At 32.3% G+C, this 23,013-nt stretch overlaps 1 protein-coding gene across 2 annotated transcripts in view; it reads left to right on the top strand.

Annotated features, from left to right (window-relative positions):
• Positions 1–1,802: 1,802 nt before the first annotated feature.
• LOC127735898 (eukaryotic translation initiation factor 2-alpha kinase 3-like) overlaps positions 1,803–23,013 on the top strand; it is a 30,178-nt gene continuing 8,967 nt past the window's right edge. Inside the window, exons 1-14 of one of the 2 annotated variants that reach the window (XM_052246319.1) lie at positions 1,803–2,122; positions 5,577–5,706; positions 6,197–6,394; positions 8,553–8,686; positions 9,427–9,548; positions 9,745–9,851; positions 10,469–10,613; positions 13,101–13,229; positions 13,724–13,822; positions 14,512–14,632; positions 15,052–15,145; positions 22,159–22,235; positions 22,519–22,638; positions 22,812–22,955. In XM_052246319.1, the coding sequence (XP_052102279.1) occupies positions 1,905–2,122; positions 5,577–5,706; positions 6,197–6,394; positions 8,553–8,686; positions 9,427–9,548; positions 9,745–9,851; positions 10,469–10,613; positions 13,101–13,229; positions 13,724–13,822; positions 14,512–14,632; positions 15,052–15,145; positions 22,159–22,235; positions 22,519–22,638; positions 22,812–22,955 (1,838 nt within the window). In that variant the 5' untranslated portion in view covers positions 1,803–1,904. Of the gene's footprint in view, positions 2,123–5,576; positions 5,707–6,196; positions 6,395–8,530; positions 8,687–9,426; positions 9,549–9,744; positions 9,852–10,468; positions 10,614–13,100; positions 13,230–13,723; positions 13,823–14,511; positions 14,633–15,051; positions 15,146–22,158; positions 22,236–22,518; positions 22,639–22,811; positions 22,956–23,013 lie in introns of those variants that run through there. The other variant, XM_052246320.1, reaches the window with a different exon arrangement.

The following is a 23,013-nucleotide window of genomic DNA, read 5'->3' on the forward strand; positions in this document are numbered from 1 at the left end:
TATTTATTATAGTGACATGTGTTTTTCACAAAATATAATATAGTGAAATATAAAAAAACAATAATTAGAACACCCGACCCTTTGGATCTATAAGTCACGTTAAACATTAATGTCAATGGTACGACGAACAAAATAAATAAATTTTATCGAAAATTTTCATATAAAAGGTTTTTTCTCTTACTGAAAGCTTGCAATAGGTATTTAGCTGTTTTTCTCGGATGTTGACATAGTAAATATTTAAACTATTCTTCATTTGATAGTATACATAAATTGTCTATTTGTGAGAAATGTTGCAGTCGCAGATTGTTGTAAAAGTTACAGTTTATGAGGAAATGAAATTCGTTTTCTACACAGTTGTCACTACACATTTTACACAAACGGTCACCTTCGTCTTCACCTACAAAACGACCAGTTTCCAACCTGAGTGGAAGAATGCCACACCAGAGTTGTGCTATTATGGACCTTTCGTTACAGTTAAGATTAAGTTCAATGTAATGTTCACAGCTGCATTCAGATTTTATGAGCCTGTATGTTCGTAGTTTCGGAAAGGTCGTTAAACCTTTCTGCCAATCTGCGGAGCATTTATCTTTCAGCAATGTTTTGCACATCATTAAATCGCAGGTGTTTTTTGAAATAAAGTTGCTCTCTAATCCTATAACTGACATAATGTTTTTCACTTCAGATGACCAATTGTTCGTGCATTTTTCGTAGTCCCAATTGAAGACGCGTTTACATATACGAGTTTCGTCCATTGATACAAGTTTGTTCCAATACCTTGTCATATTACACCAACGTCGTTCCTTTGCGTTCACCCAACCAACTTCACCGTTTATTGCCAATATGTCGGTGCAAATTTATGGACGCCAAGAAAATAACGAATTGCTTTGTTCTGAATTTGATTCAAGCGAGCGAAGTCTTTGTATCCCGAGATCGAAGAGCTGAAGTCAAGCACTGGTACTACACACGAAGTAAAAAGTTTCTCAAACGTTTTCATTCCGAAGTCTTTTAGATGATGAATCTTGGAGATGACCCCTCCTAAAGCTCTACCTCCAGCTTCCGATAGTCTTTTGCATTATCTTTAAAGTCCTTTAGGTCGTGAAAAGTTACACCGAGGTATTTATATGTGTCAGTTATTTGATGTAGATTGTCACCGATTTTGAACTGGAATTCACTTCTTTTAGATCGAGACGGACGAATTAAAATGCCGCATAACTTTTGATTTCTCTGTATTTATCAAAACACGCCATCGCTTGCACCACTCATGGCCTAGCTTTATCAAGCATACATTGCATGTCAGTTTCGGACGACACTGGTGTAAAAGAGGGACGAAAGATACCATAGGGACAGTCAAACTCATAGATCGAAAACAAACTGACAACGCCATGGCCAAAAATAAAAAGACAAACAGACAAATAATAGTAACTATGTAGAAAAAAGGATACATCTACAAAATAAACACAGAATGGAAACTTTTGTCTGGATCGTAAATAAACGTCGGTGAAAAAACTGCCAAAATAGGTGCAATTTGGGTACCGTCACGTTATAGTAAGATCTTACTACACAAATCCTTGAAATGAGTATTAAAAGGAACGCTTCATAAGAAATAAAATTAGTTGTCCGTTATCAGGGTTGTTCAGAAATGTCGTTTGTCCTGCATTAATGTTTGTTTTTAATCGAAACACATAATTGTGTAACTTTGATAGACAAGCATTAGCTATGTTTGTTACTTTTTGATATCATGTGCTGGTTATAAATAGATTAGGGGAAAACCAATCGTATGACAATCGGAAGTGTCGCTTTGACCACGTCGACTTAGCTGATCTCATTTCCGGTGTAAACACTTGGACTGTTTTCAACAGATTATCTTACGTCAGATATAAATGCATCAGATTTTTGTATTGTAAATGGGAAGAAGACGAAGCAAACGATGGAATTCGTGTATGATTTGGTTTGCTACGTCGGTTGGAGCCCTGTTTTATACGATCAGTTGCATCAAAGCCGCGGATGATATTGACACTTTGAGATCTGCAGATTCTGGAACATACTATGACTTTCCAAGGGAACCCGAAATTACTGGTCAAAGATCATCATGTGTGGCAAAACCTCCATCAGTACTAAATAAGTAAGAATTTCTGTTTGCAAAAATTGAAAACATCATCCCAGTAAATCATATTTGACAGACATGCTGGTATTGTCGACTGTCATGCTTACAAAATGTATCATAAGACTGAGAACAATGGCCAAAATTGGACATTTAAAAGATTCAGTTAATCTACAATAATAAAAAAAAAACACTATCGAGCTACAAAAATTATCTCCCCTTGTCTCACTAGTCTTTGCAACTGAAATTTATAGTGACTAATTTATACTGTTTGTATTTTAAAATATAAAAGTTTTCTGTTTAAGAAGAAATTTTGTTTTTCCTTCTCCAACCAGAGCATTGACAATGTTACCTTTGCTTATATGCCGAAAAAAGGCTCAAGCCATGTTCTCAAGCCATGTGTTCAAGCGGGTTTAGCAAAATTTGCATACAGATTACAGTTGCACCCACAACAGAATAAAGGCTTTATAAACCTTGGCTTTACTTTAGTATGCATACATGTCAAGCACCTGCAGTGTTGTTAGAAATATGTTTAGCACCTACAAGCTTTTTATAAGGTTTTGAAAGACTTGCATGTAAATGTAAAACATGGGAATAGATGTAGATGAGTACAGTGCACTGATGGAAGTGCAATTTTTTGGGGGAAAGACATGTATATCAGTTCTGCAATTTGTGCTTTAAGCACAGCCTAATTTTTGAAAGGTGTACAGTATAATCATTATTCCATGATTAAGAGTTTTGGATTTAACATTTAAATACTGAAATAACTCTGGTATAATACAGAAACATAATTGACTAATGAGTATTTATGTATACAGTACTTACTGGAAAATGATGGTTAATGATACTTCTTTGTTATTTCGGCAAAGTTTAAGATTGCACTTCCAAAAAATAAGTTAGAACCTGAAATATCTTAATTTACAAAGGGACAAAGGGAAATTATATTTTGTAGAAAGATTGATCAATATCTTCTTTTAAACTGCAGAGGCTCTTTTCACAAAAAATCTTACGACAAAAATTGATCGTAAGTTATACGGAAATGTTCATGACTTACAAGTATTCTTTCTTGTAAGATTTTTTATGAAATGAGTCACAGATATTTAGGACCTGTTGAGCCTGTATTAGATTGAATTACAGGCTTCTGACTTGAAACAGGCACATACAGAATGTGTCAGGGTTAAATGTGTATTCCTAAATTAGATTATGATATACATGTACATATCCAGTGCAAAAAATCTTCAATTTTTTATTTAAAGCAAAACAAATTAAAGTACTTCATGTATACATTAAAAAACGATGAAAAATCTGTTATATCTATATGATAAACTGGGAACATCAAGATATGGCCAAACTAATTTTTCATTTTTTGAAGTTTCAAGAATTAGTTTTCATGCAGATAAAGTACATTATCAAAACAAATAAAGTTGAAAAATCAAAACTTTCTATTAAGCAATGTTAAAAATGGAAGGAAAAACTGCTAATGTAACTTTAGTTACAAATGTATATGCCCTATAATACTATTCGTTAGTTTTTTATATGCCTGTTTACGGGACGTATTATGGTATACCGTTGTCCGTCCATCTGTTAGTCCTTCCGTCGTCAACATGTCGGACATTAACTCAAAAATGCTTCAACCAATTTGCATAAAACTTTGGTGAATTGTTCATATCTATTGATGTGAGCTCCCTTTCGTTTTTTATAAAATTTAGATTTTACGTTTCTGAGTTATGGGGTTTTACTCTTTAAAAAAGGGGGGATTTTCCAATTTTCGGACAATAACTCAAAAATGCTTTTACCAATTTGCAAGAAACGTTGGTCAATTGTTTATATCTATTGATATGAGCTCCCTTTTGATTTTTATGAATTTTAGATTTTATGTTTCCGAGTTATGGAGTTTTATTCATTAATAAAAAAGGGGGATTTTCCAGTTTTCGGACAACAACTCAAAAATGCTTTCAGCAGTTCTCATGAAACTTTGGAGAATTGTTTATATCTGCTGATGTAAGCTCCCTTTCAATTTTAATAAATTTTAGATTTTACACTTCAGAGTTATGGGATTTTATTCATAAAAAAGGGGTGATTTTCTAGTTTTCAGACACTACCTTTAAAGTGCTTTGAGCAGTTTTCATTAAACTTTGGTTACTGGTTTATATCAATTAAGATAACCTCCCTTTAGTTTTTCACAAATTTCTGATATGACATTGAGAAGTTATTGAACTTTATTCGTAAAAAATGTGACGGGCCTATCATGCGCTCTTGGCGCAGCTGTTTATTGCACAAATGTTTTCTTTTTAAAATATGAATCTTGTGTCTTATGACTTTTTTTAAAACTGTTTTCAATAAAAAATGAAATTATTTCTGGTGACTTGGTGTAATATAAAACTCATAAAGAAATTTGACAATAATAACAAAATGATGTTATAATAAATGCAACCTTACATGTATAAATCAAAACCCCTGACTTCTTTCAAAATCTATTCATTTTTTCTCCACACTTTTTTATCTGAAAACTTTATTTAATCTAAATTTAATACCATAAAGCATTGTGTGCCGCCTACATGTAATTGTATAACAGTATTTACATGTACATCCTGATAAATAAAAATTTATGTTTTCAAATTCAATAATACCAAATATAGAAATATACACCACTTTACATGAACATTTTTAAAAATGAGAAATTTGTCCTTCAAAATTGGAGCTTTGTAAATAGGAAGGAAAATGTTGATATACATTTGTAAAATAAGATCAAATAACTTTTCATGCAGTGTAACCTTAGTCAGACAAAGCCATAAAAAATATTGGTCTAAGATAAAATTATTTACAAAATAAGGTAAGTCAGGTACATTACATGTGTCTACAGGTAAAAGTTCCTAAGTATTTTACATAGACAATATATACCACAGTGACAGGGGAACCTAGGCATTTGTAATACTCAACTTAAATATATTGCAAAAAATGATTGAGGGCAGACACAAACAGACTAGGAAATCCAAAACATATAAATTTACTTGGCAGTATTCAATATTAACCTTCCTATACACTTAAAAGTACAAACCCAGATTGGAATGGGTATTTCAAGGGTAGTTTTTACCCTGATCCTGTAAAAATGAATTTGTATAATATGTATAAGATAATATTGTAAAATCTGGTAAACCAGATGCATTAAAGAACAATAGCCCTGTATTTGTTTCATTCCAACAGTAATTGGCATTTGGTATTAATCAATTCACAATTGCGACAATACATGAAATATTGAAAAGGATTTAATATTAAAGGAAGAAATGTAAATTTTGTAGATGGTAAAGTTTGTTGTGGGTATAAGAGAACAAATGTTTCAATATGATAAAGGTTAATTACTTAAAGGGAAAATTCGCGATTTTTTACTTATCATCTTATTATGTTCATAATACCATAAAAAACATATTCACCAAGTTTTATCTGGATATATTATCATTTATTGTACTTCTTGTAGATTTCTGATGGTAGTGAGTACTTTAGATGGTAAAGTTTCAGCATTAGATGTACAGGATAGTGGCAAGATACTTTGGAGTGTTGATGCTGATACCAGACCATTGTTGTCATCCAGTATCGGTAACTTAGAGGTCAGTTCAAATCAAAATTCTTTCCTATAGTATAAAATACCTACATGTAAAAAGGTCGGATGTCAGTTGGCATCTTATGGGTTGTCACTGCATTCTGAATAGACATTCAATATCAATATCAGACATTTTACCATATAAAAAAGATGTGGTATGCTTGCTAATAAGACAACTATCCACCACAGTTTAAATGAAATAGATGTAAGCAATTATAGGCAACAGTCAACCTTCAACATTGAAAAAAACAAATACCGTATAGATGGCCCTGACAAGAAAAATATGAAACAATTCAATTGAGTAAACTAACAGCTTAATTTATTATAAAACAATTTATGAATTATACTGATCATTTATGTAAACCTGATGGATTGGAATTCTTTATTGAAAACCCTTTATGTAGAATTGTGAATGAATACGTTAAAACTTGGTATTTCTAATACAATGCCCCATGACGGCATGAGTATATTTTACCTTCATGTTATTTTATTACCAGATAACAAGAAATGGGATGAAAACACGTCTTATACCATCTCTTGATGGTGGTTTGTACCAGTTTGATGGAGAGAGTATCGAGGCTGTTCCCCTTTCTGCAGAAACATTACTTAGCTCATCGTTTAAGATGACAGAAGATATAACTATGATTGGTGGCAAAGATTTATTGTCATATGGTTTAGACCCCCTTTCTGGTCAGGTAATGATTTAAACTTTGACTATTAAATGGAGGTGAAAAGATACACTAGAAATATATTGTGATATTTCAGGAAAGATTGATACATACAGTGGTATTTTTTGTGAAGAAATGTTTCCTTAGTGTCGCCACTTTGATGTTTACACGATTTCCATATGGAGACCCATTCTTTCAAAATGGTATAAAAAAGTTTAAAAAAAACTAAATTGAAACTGATTTCATTTTCTTTTAAACTTATTGTAAGTTTTCTAAAGAAAAAAATTGAACAAAAAGATACCAGTGTATTTTGTACAATAAGTGACTTTCTCTTTAATGTAAATTAAACATACAAATTACCAGTGCATTTTGGTTAACTTTTCCCACTGCTATTTATGCCCTAAACATGGAAGAACACAAACTGTAAGCAACACCTAGACTATTCACCTTATTGAAGACTGTTTGAATTATTTAAAGGGAGATAATTCATAAACCTTTTTATGTTGATATGAATAAGAAGAAATGTGGGGTCAACATCCATGAGAAAGCAACCTGACAAATAAAATTTGATCAAAACAAAACAGAGGTCACCATACAGCTGCAATTAGTGAACATAGCCCAGAAATATGTGGCAAGCTCTAAATTGTATTATCTTGTGGCCTGCTATTGATGTCACACCTGAGAATACCTCTAATTGTTTAACTCTTAGATACTATCTTAGTAATGATATTTATGATACATTTTTGTCGAGCCTGCGACTTTTGTCGCAGAAAGCTCGACATAGGGATAGCGATCCGGCGGCGGCTACGGCGGCGGCGGCGGCGGCGGCGGCGTTAGCTAACTTCTTAAAAGCTTTATATTTTAGAAGATGGAAGACCTGGATGCTTCATACTTTGTATATGGATGCCTCATGTTACGAAGTTTCCGTCAGTCACATGTCCAATGTCCTTGACCTCATTTTCATGGTTCAGTGACTACTTGAAAAAAAAGTTCAGATTTTTTGTAATGTTAAATTCTCTCTTATTATAAGTAATAGGATAACTATATTTGGTATGTGCGTACCTTGCAAGGTCCTCATGCCCGTCAGACAGTTTTCACTTGACCTCGACCTCATTTCATGGATCAGTGAACAAGGTTAAGTTTTCGTGGTCAAGTCCATATCTCAGATACTATAAGCAATAGGTCTAGTATATTCGGTGTATGGAAGGACTGTAAGGTGTACATGTCCAACTGGCAGGTGTCATCTGACCTTGACCTCATTTTCATGGTTCAGTGGTTATAGTTAAGTTTTTGTGTTTTGGTCTGTTTTTCTTATACTGTATGCAATAGGTCTACTATATTTGGTGTATGGAATGATTGTAAGGTGTACATGTCTAGCTGGCAGGTGTCATCTTACCTTGACCTCATTTTCATGGTTCAGTGGTCAAAGTTAAGTTTTTGAGTTTTGGTCTTTTTTTCTAATACTATATGCAATAGTTCAACTATATTTGGTGTATGGAAATATTTTATGATCTATATGTCAGTCACGCAGGTTTTATTTGACCTTGACCTCATTTTCAAGGTTCATTGCTCAGTGTTAAGTTTTTGTGTTTTCGTCTGTTTTTCTTAAACTATAAGCAATAGGTCAACTATATTTGTTGTATGGAAGAATTGTTAGCTGTACATGCCTGCCTAGCATGGTTCATCTGACCTTGACCTCATTTTCATGGTTCATTGGTCAATGTTTAGTTTACTTGGTTAATGTTAAGTTTATGTGACAGTTGTAATAAAGCTTTATATTTAGGACTATCAACATAATATCAATGATTAGTAAAGAAGGCGAGACATTTCAGCGTGTGCACTCTTGTGTAATAATGATATGATAATCGTATTTGCAAGGTAACAACAACTCTTCTGTATATGAAACATAGATGATATAGAATATAATAATTTGCAAAGGGAAACATTGTTAATGTATTTACTTAGTTTGAAAATATTTTAGCCAAGATCTTCTTGAATAAACTGCCTTGTGACCTTTACAAGTCAATGCATGTTGATATTAACATGCTTGTAGAAAACATTAAAAAGTCATGGTCATACTATGAATAACTCATAAAAAAAAGAATTTATGGTGAATTTACGTTTTATAGTTCGAATGTATAAATAAATTTTGTGTACTTGTAGTATCATATGTTCATTACTATAGTTGAAGTACACATGCAGTGCTCATGGCTGTCATACATTTGGTGATTCCATGGTAACGGAAGAGGAAGATGTCCTTGTAGTTACTAGAAATACACAAACTGTAAGAGCAGTTGATTCTAGAGTAGGAATGGAAAAGTAAGTTATGTTGAAGAACTGCTGTTATTGAACTTTACCAAACAAGTCAATATCTTTTAAATAGTTTTTTACCATTAAGTTATATGGCCAAGGTACATGTATCATCAGAATGATTTAATGGAAAAAATGCATTTATATATTTGAACATAATTTAAATTTTGAACAGCACCCCTATTACTGAGAGTAATTATGACAGATACAATAGGATCTGTGTTCCCGACTGCCATCCAAAACAATTGTTTTTGCTGTCGTGTCCAGCAGATTTTATATTCTATCATTCTGATCACCGTTGCCGTAAAAGTATTTTACAATCATGTACAGCAGATTTTGATATGTGTTACCGATTAAATCTGCAGTACTGATAGCCAGTAATAGTGTGTATTAATGTTCCCATTCACACCAAGAATTAAAGTTGAACATTGTGATAGAACCTGGCTTCGTTATATATATTATTCCTCTTGTGATATTCATATGATAAAGTTATATGTTAATTGCTCAGTTAAAAGTGTACACTCATTTTACATTAAACTGAAGTATCCTTTGTATTATTCTGTTTTTTCATCTAGTTTTAGAATGGACTGTGATTCTACAATTATTAAAAAAGAATATAGAACATAATTATATGATATGACATATGAAAACATATGATCTGAACTTGTAAAAAACAAAAAATATAATGGGAGATAATTTTACATGTCATAATAAAGATGTTAAAATAAAAAGAATCATTGTTGTTGTAGATGGAACTTCAGCGTAGGATCACATGATCTGGAATTTTTACCGGGGACCAACATTAAACCAGTCAAACCTGTTGACACGGATTATGACGATGATGTTAAGATTGTTACCTGTCCAGCTAATGGTAAAGTCATATCTTATGAAGCATTACTTGTATGAATAAAAACTAAGTTAGGTAAAATAAAATGTGACAACAACCTAGCAACAGAAAACATTTGTTAGTAAACAGTTCTAAGAATTATTCAATTTCATTAATAAATGATAAACATTTGTTTATTTTTTAAGACAATTTTTATGAAAATTCCTTTTTTTTTATTCAGAGGAAGAAGAAATTGAAGTTGAACCCCTACTTAAGATAGTTGTTCCTGAGGGTCTTGTTGTTGGACTGAGTTCTGATAACATTGAAGTTATCAGTTGGAAACATAAGGTATTATATTGAAGTCTATAAAAAACAACCTTCATGTTGACACAGTATCATCGATTTATTTATAGTCAGTTATTACCATAGAATCAAATAGTCAGTGATTACCATAGAATCAAATAGTCAGTTATTACCATAGAATCAAATAGTCAGTGATCACAAAGAATCAAATTAGGAACAATTACCACAGAGTTAATGTCACTGATCACCACAGAATCAAATTATGAATGATTACTAGAATATCCAATATTCAATGATCACCAAAGTATGATGACTGTATCAAATAGTCAAAACCACAGGGTCAAATAGTCGATGATCACCATTAGGTCAAATAGTCAATGATCACCATAGAATAAAATAGTCAGTGATGACCTCAAAATCAAATTTTAAGCATGTTTCAAAAATTGCTTTTGAGAAAAGTAAACTGACAGTAGTTAGGCATTTTACTGAAACAAAGTAAATTTCTTTTCAGTATAGAGCTTCTGAAAGACTTTTTTAATTTATAAGAACCAGATGGTCACTGCAACTGCTGTCCTTCAATTTTCTAAGAACAAAAAAGAATTCCTGAACTTACACATTGTATGTTTTGACAGTGTAGTAAACTTTTTGTTGATTTTTTTTAGTTTACTAGCCCTGTAGCAAATGCTTGGCTACTGAGGAATGGTATACTTAAACCAATCAGTGTATTTGACAATCAACATGTACCTGCAATGTCTTCTTTTGAACCACCACAAAATGCACCCTCTCCTGAGCCATTGCTGTATGTAGGTAAGTAACCCATGAGAATAGACCACTTTCGAGTTCATCCTTCACCGGAAAAAACTCATCAATTATGCGCGCCTTTATGACGTCATTTACCAGATAGAGGGGATCGCCTGTATCCCTGCACTATTAACGTTCATCAAGCGTCTTAGTGATCGTCATTGTGCAGGATAAACTAGAAATAATGTTTGTTTTGTAAGTACTTAATCACAATTCCCTAATGACAGTAGTGCTGATTGTCAATTATGAGAATTTAATTTGCCGAATAATTCGTACAATATAGCATTATGGTTTTCCAACCACTTGCTCAACATTGGAACGGAAGTGACGATGCCCCTAAACGCACGAATGATGTTCATTAAAACCAGAGTTTTTGACGGAAATGCATCGAACTCGAAAGTTGTCTATTGCTCTAAACCACCTGGAATGCTTTTTAAAATTAAAAAAAAAATCATTGAATGATTTCCTGTGTCATGAAATGACTATACACTCACCATACTATTTGTTATTTCATGAAGCATTCTTATTATTTTTTAATCACTGGTAACACTTATATTCACTCGTTTTTGATTCAGCCATGCTGGATCTATGCGATCACTCTGGTTTTGGAGATGGTGCAGAATACTAAGTTGAAGACATAATCATGAAACTAATTATGTGTTTTTATGACTTGCAGAAACTTTCTACACACTTTTAATCATCAACTGCAATTTTTTGACATGTTATTTGCCCTTAAATTAAGAAAAGATTGGTCGAATAGTGACTTTATTTTAGATATACACTTGCATATAATTCCTTTCTAAATCAAAATTTATGATGATTTTCTATTTACGAATTAATTTGAAAAAGTATTTGTACATCAATTGAATCAGTTGATAAGAATTTTTAAAGTATTATATTAGTATCTTGTGCTTGTGTAAATTATTGTTCAATGAAATGTAGGTCAACATGTGTATTAATATATCTAAGTTGATTCCCACACTTTTTTTAAATGGTATTACTCCAATTCTTTCCATAGGCAAGTAAGAGTCAGAATGATTATTAACTGTCATGATTTTCAAATAAGTATTAATTAGAAACAACCCCAGGCTTAATTCAAAACAGTTAATATCTCATCACCTCTTACATAATTAAATAGACACAATTTATTACACACCTAACTGAATACACACATTCTTGACCTCAATAGTAAACCTACAAATGTATTATTTATTTTGATCTACACTACATTAAAATATTCTGTTAATTTTGCTAGCTAGCTGAATGATTAATCTGATGTGTTTTGTTTTTTTCAAAGAAAATACTTAAAATGAAAAGAATATGTATAAAAAATGCAAGCAAATTTTATTTTACTTGTAAAATCAGTGCCATTATCATCTGACATAAGTCAATAATCAAGTTCTAATTAATTAGTTACAATTATCAGAAATTTGGTTGAAATATTTAACAAAATTGCATAATTCTTACCTGAGCATTTTCTGCAATAAAATTTATTTGTTTGTTTTACATTTATATCCCATTATATTGCTATTTGACAGTAATTGGAAATATCTCAGCATTAGGTATTTGTACATTCAGATTTGAATACAGGAAATGTATTTTTTCTTAATGAAGAATGAACACCAGTCTAGATAAAACATAGTTATTATTTTTTATAATTTTTGTTGTTGAGAAAGTGCATTAATAAGGCCTCTTTCTGGAAATTATTAAACCTGTCATTATTAATGGCATATACAAAATATATTACTTGTTTGATGATTTTCCTTTCCATTCTGGTCAAAAATAAAATCTGACAGAGTCTGAAATTAAAAGATCAGTATAAATATCTATATTTGCTTCAATATTGCGAAATTCCCTACCTTTGGACAATAACATAGACATTTTACAGTAAGATTGGAAATGAAAAGAGAAAAAAATTTAGAAAAAAGAATGGTCAGAAAGAATATCAGACTAGCTATGAATATGGCTGGATCACAACATCAACGATGCTTTGATTTGATAGAGAGAGTGTACTTTCAAATTTGTGATCCTGTCTGTCAACCATCATGGGTGTCATTGCTAGAATTGGAACATAGAAGTAAAATCCAGTGAATGATTAGTCAGTAGTTACTGAGTCTAATGGTACAAAATATTGCTGAAATATTTGTATAGTTGTTCAGCTTTGGGATAGAACTAGGTTTATGCCAAAAAGATTAAATAGAAAAAAATCAATCACCCCTTGATAGATTGGACAGATTGACCCCCCTACACACACACACACACACATTTTTTGTTGAATAGCCCTAACAAATCCGATCAACTTTACATGTGTGATAGATTTGAGCACTTTCTCTTTGGTGTTGGCTTATCTTCTAATTCAAGTTTCAATCATCCATGAAATTTGATAAAAAGCAGAAACATCAAATAACCCCTAAAAGCAATAGCTTTTGTTCCCTGTATAACTAGTAGTTATGGAGTAGAAAATTTAATAATGAAATGTACTTTTTTCTGTAGGTAAACATCAAAACCAATTATATGTACAGCCATCAGTAGCTATGAAGGAAAAAATGGCTAAAGTTGTCCATGGAGATTATCCTACTAGAAATGTACCCAGGGTCACATGGAAGCCTTATCTAGCTTCAGGTAAATGTCATTATTCTAAAAGATACATACTCGAAACATATCCCTAATATTATACAAATGTAGAATTGTAGATTTTCTATGGTTTTAAAAAGGAGAAGGGAGTTTCCCAGCTTCAATTTCATTGATGGGAGATAATCCTTAGATGTGATGTAGCCAAGAAACTTCCTCCAGTTTGAAAGAATATAGATAATCTGTTTATTGCAATTTTCCTATGAAAAAACAATGATGTTGGGCTTGTGTCATCTTGATATTCTCATTCTATCCCACTGAGAAAAATACACCTCAGTCGAATAGAATGAGATGAAAAATTATCACCCAGAAAGACCATAGAAAATTGTGATGATACAAAATGATCTGATAAGAATTTATTTTTGTTTCAAATTATTTTTTTTTTAATCAAACATTAGGTTGTTTTGCTTGGAAATTGTTTCAGTTGATTTTTATATAAATTAAAAATGACTTGACATAATGAAAATGTTCTTTTTTTTTAACAGCACCATCTAGAACCCCTATGATGAAAAACAAAGAAGTACCACTGTTAGAAGAAGGACAAACTAAAGAGACTGGGATGGTTTTATACAACTATCCATTTGGTAAGTACATTGAATCTTTCAAGAAATAATGACATATTTAATTTTGTAACTATTCATTTGGTAAAAACAGTTAGGCCTTCAATAATTCCTGGAATATTTAAGAATTTTAACAATTAGTACAGTAAGTTCATTTAGTTCATCAGTTAATAAATTTAAACACATATCATCCATGGTTGAATTTTTTTATGTAAACCGCATGTGGGTTAAATTTTCTCTCAAAATAAACCAGTATATTTAGATGCTGAGATAAGTAGCTAATTCATTATGATGTAACATTATTGGTAATTTTATAAGCAACAACACTGTTGTTGTTCAGTTTTTCACGAGAAAAACTGAAAAACTAAGGGAAGACAAATTCTTCTGTTTTTTCATCAGGTAAAATATTTTATTTCCACTCAATAGTTGAATTTAAATTTTAACATCTCGAAAATCTAATATCTAACTATCTTGAGTTGACAAATAATTTGACTCACTCTCAACAGAAGATCATTCTATATTTCTTCAATTAACTGCAGAAACGTTAAGCTGATAAATAAAATGAAGTATGTTGCAAACATGTTGTTGATATCCAAAATTTTGAATACTCCATAACTTAAGTAACAGATTGTTTCAGATTCTTTTAAGTATTACAGAAAACTCACAGTCTAGAATATTTTGTGTTCTTTGCATTCTATTGTTTGTTGTTTTAGATGATGGATATTATTTATATCCAGAATTTATGTTTTCTGTACCAGAAGATCGTCCTGAAAACAACAGTACAGATGAACCAGATATGTTGGTTAACATCACACAGTCGTTCTGGTCATACTGGTAAGTTAACTGTTTACATCAGTGTCAAATAAACAATTTTAAGCTCTCAGAAACTGCTGCAACATGGGAAAAATTGTCTGTTGGCTTGTGTTTATTGATGGCAAACAATGAATATGAATGGATCTATTTAGTCTATTTGAATAAAGAAGATGTTGGTTGAATATCAATAAGACAGCAACCCAATTACAAAAAAAATATACAACATTCAGAAGTCAACATATGGTCTTCAATTCCAGTTTTCATAAAATATATCAAGAACTAAATTGCCTCAAGCATAGGGAAGTTTGTAAATAAATCTAACGGAAACTGTCACATTAAAGATCTGCCATCATAATAAAATTCTTAAAATTAAAGGACTAAACATTTTGGATAAAAATAAACCATATATATATTACATTTAATTAATGTTTGTTTTGCAGGAAGGAAGTTCTTGTGTTCAGTATGTTTTTTGCTGTATTTGTCCATCTGTTTCTGACCAAAGTTGCAGTCAAACAAGGCTTGATTGTTATTAAGGTATGTAGTCGGTACATTTAAAAAGAAATTGCCCTTAATCAGTTTGAATTTTCTTTAAGAATAGAAATTAAGACCTATTGAAGGTAAAATTTATAACTGATAATTGAAATGTATTAAACTAACATACTGTTCTGATAGTGGGAGATCCATGATTAAAAAGACTATAGACTGTGGTATTACATTAACTATACATGTATTAAATAGGTTTTAGATCACTATATTAGGAGATTTAACATTTTTTTCATGTTTAGTCCTTTTCAATTGATTTTGCTGCGATTCATATTAATGAATTTCAAACTTTGACTCATGTATTCATATAAGAGAAGATCCCAGTTTTTTAAACCATCTGGACGTTTTGTGATATTTAAGGTAGCTGGGGCAGGGCTTCCAAAACGGTCATATATTCCGGACTTGACCGAAACTTTCATAAAAAGACCGGCTGCTCTCAGCCTCAAACGGTCAAATAGATTTGGTGTGCCACATTTTGTTATTCAAGGCATTTTCATGAAAAGGTCATTTCAATTTTTACCAACTATCGATCGATAAAAATGTCCGTTTGGGGCTTTGGGCATGTCCGTTTGGGCATTTTAGTTTATAATTGTGGCAATCTATTTCACAAAGATATTTCGGTCATAATTGGGTTTAATAAAACAGAAGCAGCATATTTCAGATACTTTGAAGTGTCTCAGTTAGTCTAATCCTCTGGGTACATAAATGTACGGCTTGGTCTTTAGTTTGTGTACATCAATAAAAAGTAGAAAAAACATGTTTTCTTTTATTTAAATAACAACAAGCTGTCAAACAATTATCCCTTGAATAAGTTATATTGAAGCCATAAATCATTCACTTATTACAGGTTTGTTACCTTTGATGAGGTGTCCTTAGCTTATCTTTATCAATAGAATTAATGATGCATAACAATGTACATAAAGGTAATCCGGTAAACGAGGTCAAACATGTAAGCGTGTATGGAACAACATCCTATTTAATTACGCTTTATAGATATTATTTTAAATGAGCATTCAGTTTTAAAAGTATCCTGATATTTAAAAGTTATTCTTCAAATAAGGATATTTATAAATGAATAAGTATGATATATATTATTTTATTTAACACTGTACATCGTGTTAAATACTGGGGTACTCTCAAGGGGAAAATTTACTAAAATATATAGGAAAAACCAATGGACAAATTTCAGTCAATAAATGATTTAACTAAGTTAAATGGTGCCGTGATCACTTCTAAATTATATCAAGAGAACAATGCCTGCTCCGAATTTATTCAGACAATTTCCGATGTTATAGAGAAAGAGGTGATGTCCGACGTAAAGTTAAGTCCCGCCGTGGGAATTATGATCGACTAAGGTGTAGTCTAGGTATTGACGCTTTAGATCAACTTATGAGGATAAGCTTAGTAGGTGTAGATGTTAAAGACTTTGACCCTGTTCCTGCTATCCGCAAATGGCAATCCGTTCGTAACCGCCATGTTTATCAGAACAATGCATTTAGCAAGCTCATGAATGTAAAATCTTTAATTAGACTAAATGAACTCTAATCTTGTGCTGTGATCTGTGCTTCTTTTCAATGTGCTCATTGTAATATTTATTGCGTGTGTTTGTCAGCATTGTGCTCTTCTGACATTTTATTGTTGTTATATGCTTACATAAAATATCATGTTGTTATTCATTAAATTATTTATCAACTGAGTATGTTTTTATTTATTCCTTATTTTCTAAATCAGGTTGGGAAATTGTACAAAGAAAAATGTTATCACTGTTCAGTAGATTTTACACTGTTTAAAACAATATCCTTCATCGGGCCTCCTCAATGTTATCTATAAATACCGCATCAGTTGTAAAAGTCACGTGGTCAGGTAATCAATACACAAAAAGAAAAGTATCACGTGTATTGATGATCAAGTTGTACTGCAATTAAAGCCAACATCAACAGTTTCAAATAAGATGGCCTTAATTTACAAAGTGTTAAGTACTCACAGAGAGAAGATAGATTATATAAACAGAAACAAAAACATGAGAACAGTCAGGTACTGAAGCTGATTGATGCAATGATGGTTACTGTATTACGATACACAGAAAAATGACACAATACCGAGGATAATATTTTATTTATTTTTAGAATGAAGAAAACAAAACAGTTATAAATAATTTTATTGCATATAACACTACTAATTATTTAGACACATATATCAATTTATGCATCCTCTCAGTTACATTTAAGTATCCAGCTGATCATTGACCGTCAAAAATATTTCTTTGAAAAATGTCCGGCTGTCGTCAGGAAATTTTGGAAGCCCTGAGCTGGGGTGTCTTAATGTTCGACAATAGATTTTTAGGCAGTTAAGCTGCCTTATGCGAGCACCCTAGATTTGTGTTCTACCCAATAAATGCTGAAATACGTGCCATTGTTATTATCTAGCTGGATATAATGTTATTTATAACTAATTGAATAGTTTTTTCATACTTTTAATTCTGGATTACAAAAATATTACCAGAAAAAACCTTAAATGATCGTCGAACCACCCAAAAGTTTTGAAGTTGCACATAGGAAGTAGAGCACATTAGGAATCCTTATGTAGTTTATTATCCCCTGTGCTTTTGGCTAAGATGTCAAAGAATAATTGTATGAAATATTTAATCGTCGAAAATCTTTAAAGACAAGTAGTTTAGATTTCCCAAATGGCAAAAGTCGTAGGAATATTGTTTGTCGTCAATACGTGTTACAACTACGTCAGTAGTCTATTAATAAGTTCGACTGTTCATGCTGTTGGCGGCAATTTCAAATTAGAAGACGAAATTTTCGTATCTTTTCAATTTGGAGGCAGGGATTCAAATTAGCGGTGGTCCGAGGTCCGCAACCTTCCACTTTTGCAATCGGACTCTCGACTTGGTTACTAGCTACGCCCGACGGACCTTTCACTTGAAAGAAAATTAAAAATAACTTTGCAAACCTTTTTACCAAAGTCTCTAAATAAACGATCTCAAAAGGTATTTTCATCTTTATTATTCATGACAGCGATGTTCATTTTGTTCAACCGCTAGCTTTATACAGATAATCGCCTACAAGTAATGTGTAAAATCGTATCTGACTGACAAAAACAACATTGAAAAACAATGGATGCCGTATAGACAATTACAATATCGGGTCCGATTCCGGAAGCGGATAAGGGTAATTCCGGGTTTTGGAGATCAACTACAAAAAAAAATTTCAGGCAGGTGACAAAATACATCTATGCATGGTAAATAAATATAAACACTAGAAATGGAAACCAAAAGATATATGTAAAAGAAAGAAAAAGCAAAAAATATTTGATACAGAAACTCAAAATTACTTTTTGACAAATTTTAATGTCAAAATCCAATACAATGTGACAGCTGGGAACAGTATATCTAACAATATATATGTTCCTGGTGACAGTATAAATCTTCTTTATCAGTGATAAATGTTGATAATGCATGTAAGATGCTTTTAAAGTGTAAACATATTACTTTAATTTTTTTCTCAATTTTGAAGGGTCAGTTAACATAGCTGGAAGTTTCTTACTTTGTTTTCGCAAATAGTGCAACTAGATTTTATGATACCTGAATGTAAGCAAATCATATGATATATAGGTGGAATCCTTTGGGTCACTCTACCCCCTCCTGTTTGATAACTTTGAAACGGATGAGATCCCCACCCCTAAACCATATATATTCATGTATGGGATCAAATGAAATATAGGGGGAAGTCCCTAGGGTTACCCCACCCCTCCTGTTTGAGAACTTGGAAACAGTCGAGATCCCCACCCCTAAACCATTTATATACATGTATGGGACAATATAACTAATCAAATGAAATACAGGGGAGTCCCTGGGGTGACACCCCAACCCTCCTGTTTGGGAACTTTGAAATGGTCGAGATCCCCACCCCTAAACCAAATATATTCATGTATGGGACAATATAATAAATCAAATGAAATATAGAGGGAGTCCCTGCGGTCACCCCACCCCTCCTGTTTGAGAATTTGGAAACGGTCAAGATCCCAAGACAAGACAAGACAATTTATTTAAACTTAAGCACACGTATGGTGCTACATGAGGATAACAATTATACATTAACAATTACATATATACTTATACATTTACAAGCAAGACACACAATAAATAAATAAGTGATATCATACAATAAAATTGAAATAAACCATAGTTGGTTGATTTGTTTGCAAAATTCTTAATTGCAACGTGGATATGAAGTTATTGTAACATGCTTTGTATTATGAAAATATTTTTTCAATATGTCTTAGAAACATGCACACTTTTGTTAGCAGTGGCACGTTACAGTGTGATAATAGACCAGTAAGTTTCAATTGGGAAGGATTTTGTGTGTAATATGTAGGTATATATCTTTCTCTTAAAGACATAATTTGTTCATTGGAGCATACAAAAAAATAATGATCCCATAAACCATACATATTCATGTATGTGACAATATAACAAATGAAATGAAATATAGGGGGAGTCCTTGGGGGTCACCCCACCCCTCCTGTTAGAGAACTTGGAAACGGTCGAGATCCACCCCTTAACCATATATATTCATGTATGGGACAATATAACAAATCATATGAAATATAGGTTGAGTGCTTGGGGCCACTCTATCCCTTCCTGTTTGAGAATTTGAAAACGGTCGAGATCCCCACCCTAAACCATATATATTCATGTATGGGACAATATAACAAATCAAATGAAATATAGGGGCAGCTCCTATGGTCACTGTAAACCATCCTGTTTGAGAACTTGGAAACGGTCGAGATCCTCACCCCGAAACCATATATACTCATGTATGGGACTATATAACAAATCAAATGAAATATAGGGGAGTCCCTGCAGTCACCCCACCCCTCCTGTTTGAGAACTTGGAAACAGTCGAGATCCCGACCTCTAAATTAAACCATATATATTCATGTATGGGACAGCAGAACTTTTCAAATGAAATATAGGGAGAGTCCTAAGGTTCACCCTACCCCCTCCTGTTTGATAACTTGGAAACAGATGAGATCCCCACCCCTAAACCATATATACTCATGTATTTGGCAATATAACAAATCAAATGAAATATAGGGGAAGTCACTGGGGTCACCCCACCCCCTCCTGTTTGAAAACTTGATAACGGTCGAGATCCCCACCCCTAAACCATATATATATTCATGTATGGGACAACATAAAAAATCAAATGAAATATAGGGTTAGTCCCTAAGGTCACCCCATCCCCTCTTGTGTGTGTTTTAAGAACTTGTAAAAGTTTGAGATACCAACTCTTAAACCATATTCATTCCTGTTCGTCATTTCAAACAGATTTGAATGACATACAAGGTCAATCTCATAGGCATCACATATGCATATCACTTTACTAGACCTAATCAATGTGTACTAGACTTTGCCCAATGTCAGGCGACCATGGGAATGAATAATTATGGCAGCTTTGTTTGGGAGACTTCGTAACAGCATTCTGTTACAATTATTTCTTGTTTATTATAAAATTTTATTGATGCAAAAATGAGTAGGTTTAAAGAATTTACCTTAATTATATTTTGAATAATTTCTGGTTCTATAAAAAATTTCATTTTAATATGGCTCATTTTAAAGAAAACATATCTTTCAAGCCCAAGAGTGTTTGACCAACTTTATTATAATCACCTGTCATTTTATTCCAAACTTAGACATCATGGACTTGGGGTGAAGGCGGGGGTCATTTACATTTACTATGGGCAGGTCAGTCAGACCTCACCTTTGATCCCCGTAGTAGTAAACATTTGTCTGATTTGTGTCTCATAACTTTTGCACTGTAGAACACACACTCAGTTTTCTTTCCAGGGAAGCAAGTCCATGCATACTATTACAAGCTCGTACTAAGTCAACTTGAACTACTAACAGTCAACTAATACCAACGTTAACTATCAACTAGAACAACTGCAATCATTTCGAACTTGTACCACTGCAGACACATGACCATGAAAAATATACTTGATATATGCGTTGCTTTTGAAAACCTTGATAAAATATGAATTATTTGCCTTAATAATTAATTCATTAAATGAACATAAATGCACAATATATGAATGTTTAATGTTTGTTCTTTTAAATCTTAAAAAAAATGAAGCAACATAGCCACAGTTTTCATAATTATGTTTGCCTTGGTTTTTGGTTAACTGCCTACAGCGCTTACAGTGCTTTGATTCTTAAACTTCTGGGTCAATGTTCTTTCAAATTTCAATATAAAAACTGGGGGTCACAGACCTTGTTTTTTTGTTAAAATACATTGAAATTAATGAAATTTGGGTTATTTGATAATGTTTATATAGGGGAAACTTAATTTTTCCTTATCAAGGAAACATTAAACAATTGAATTGGCTAAAATTCGATGAGAGAATTGCTTTTCATTAATACTTTTGAAATATCAAATAAAAATAGGGGGTCATGGGCCTTATTTTCTTGAAAAGTCAAAAAAACACAAATTGTCCTTCAAATTCAGTATAATTATCTGCCCTTGATTTTAAAAGGATTTTTTTCTGAAAATTTTAAATATACTTTATGACACTTAATCTTTTGATAGTTTAATCTTTAAATTTCAAGTTTTTTGGTATTTTGTTGTATATTGAATGATACTTGGTAAAATATTTAAAAAAAAAAGGTATTTTTGCAGCATGCCCAGAAGGGATGCTCAGAAAAAGACACCTGATCTACCTTAAATTAATATTTTACACCCAAATGTAAGTTTGTTTATAGTATCTTTCACAGTTGAATGTTAGGCCCTAAATGTGTTATTTTTGTGAATACATATGATATCCAAGTCAAATTTTGGGTGAACATTTATAGGTGCTAGCTGGTTATAACCTGTATCATTGCTTTTTTATAAAACCTTGAAACTCAAAACACAACGTATGCAAAGATGGCAAGCAAATAATAAAACTGGATGCTTTATACAAATTGATAAAAATTTGATGTGTGTTATTGATTGTAGAAACCAAACTGTTTGGAAGATGTAAACGGCAACAGCAAAGATGTTGTAGAAAAGAAAACAGAAGAATTTGTATCAAGGTATGTAAACATATGACCTCAGATTTTGACCATATACAAGTCCTGGGTAAAGGAAGGTTTGGTATTGTGTTGGTCTAAACAAGTGTCTTTTGTTTTTCAGATATACCTCAGATTTTGACAATATGTAAGTCCTGGGTAAAGGAAGATTTTGTATTGTGTTGATCTATTAAACAAGTGTATTTTGTTTTTTTCAGATATTCCTCAGATTTTGAGCATATATAACTCCTGCTTATAGTAGGGTTTTGTATTGTGTTATTCTAAACAGTTGTTGTTTGGTTTTCAGATATACCTCAGATTTTGACCATGTACAAGTCCTGGGTAAAGGAGGGTTTGGTATTGTTTTTGAGTCAAGAAACAAAGTGGATGACTGTGATTATGCTGTAAAAAGAATTACCCTGCACAGGTACTGTTCAATGTTATTTTCATATGCTTAGTATGTAGCCTTATCTTTAAATAGTTTTATTGTAGTTCAGAATATGTGATCAGCATGCATCTAAAACGGGTATTGCGAAAATGACCTTTGTATTCCTTTGAGATTTGAACAAATCCTCTTCATTTATAAATTTTATATTCCAGTGAAGGATCAAAAGAAAAAGTGATGAGAGAAGTCAAGGCCTTGGCCAAATTAGAACACAGTGGTATAGTCAGGTATTTCAATGCTTGGCTAGAGTCACCTCCCCCTGGATGGCAGGAAGACCAAGATAAGCAGTTTGAAGACAGGTACTAAGCAGTTAACAAATAATGAATTTTTGCAATGGTTTTAATAATGCATCATTTG

The sequence above is a fragment of the Mytilus californianus genome, unplaced genomic scaffold (assembly GCF_021869535.1).
Source record: "Mytilus californianus isolate M0D057914Y unplaced genomic scaffold, xbMytCali1.0.p SCAF_3, whole genome shotgun sequence".
In the NCBI taxonomy this organism is placed as follows: domain Eukaryota; kingdom Metazoa; phylum Mollusca; class Bivalvia; order Mytilida; family Mytilidae; genus Mytilus; species Mytilus californianus.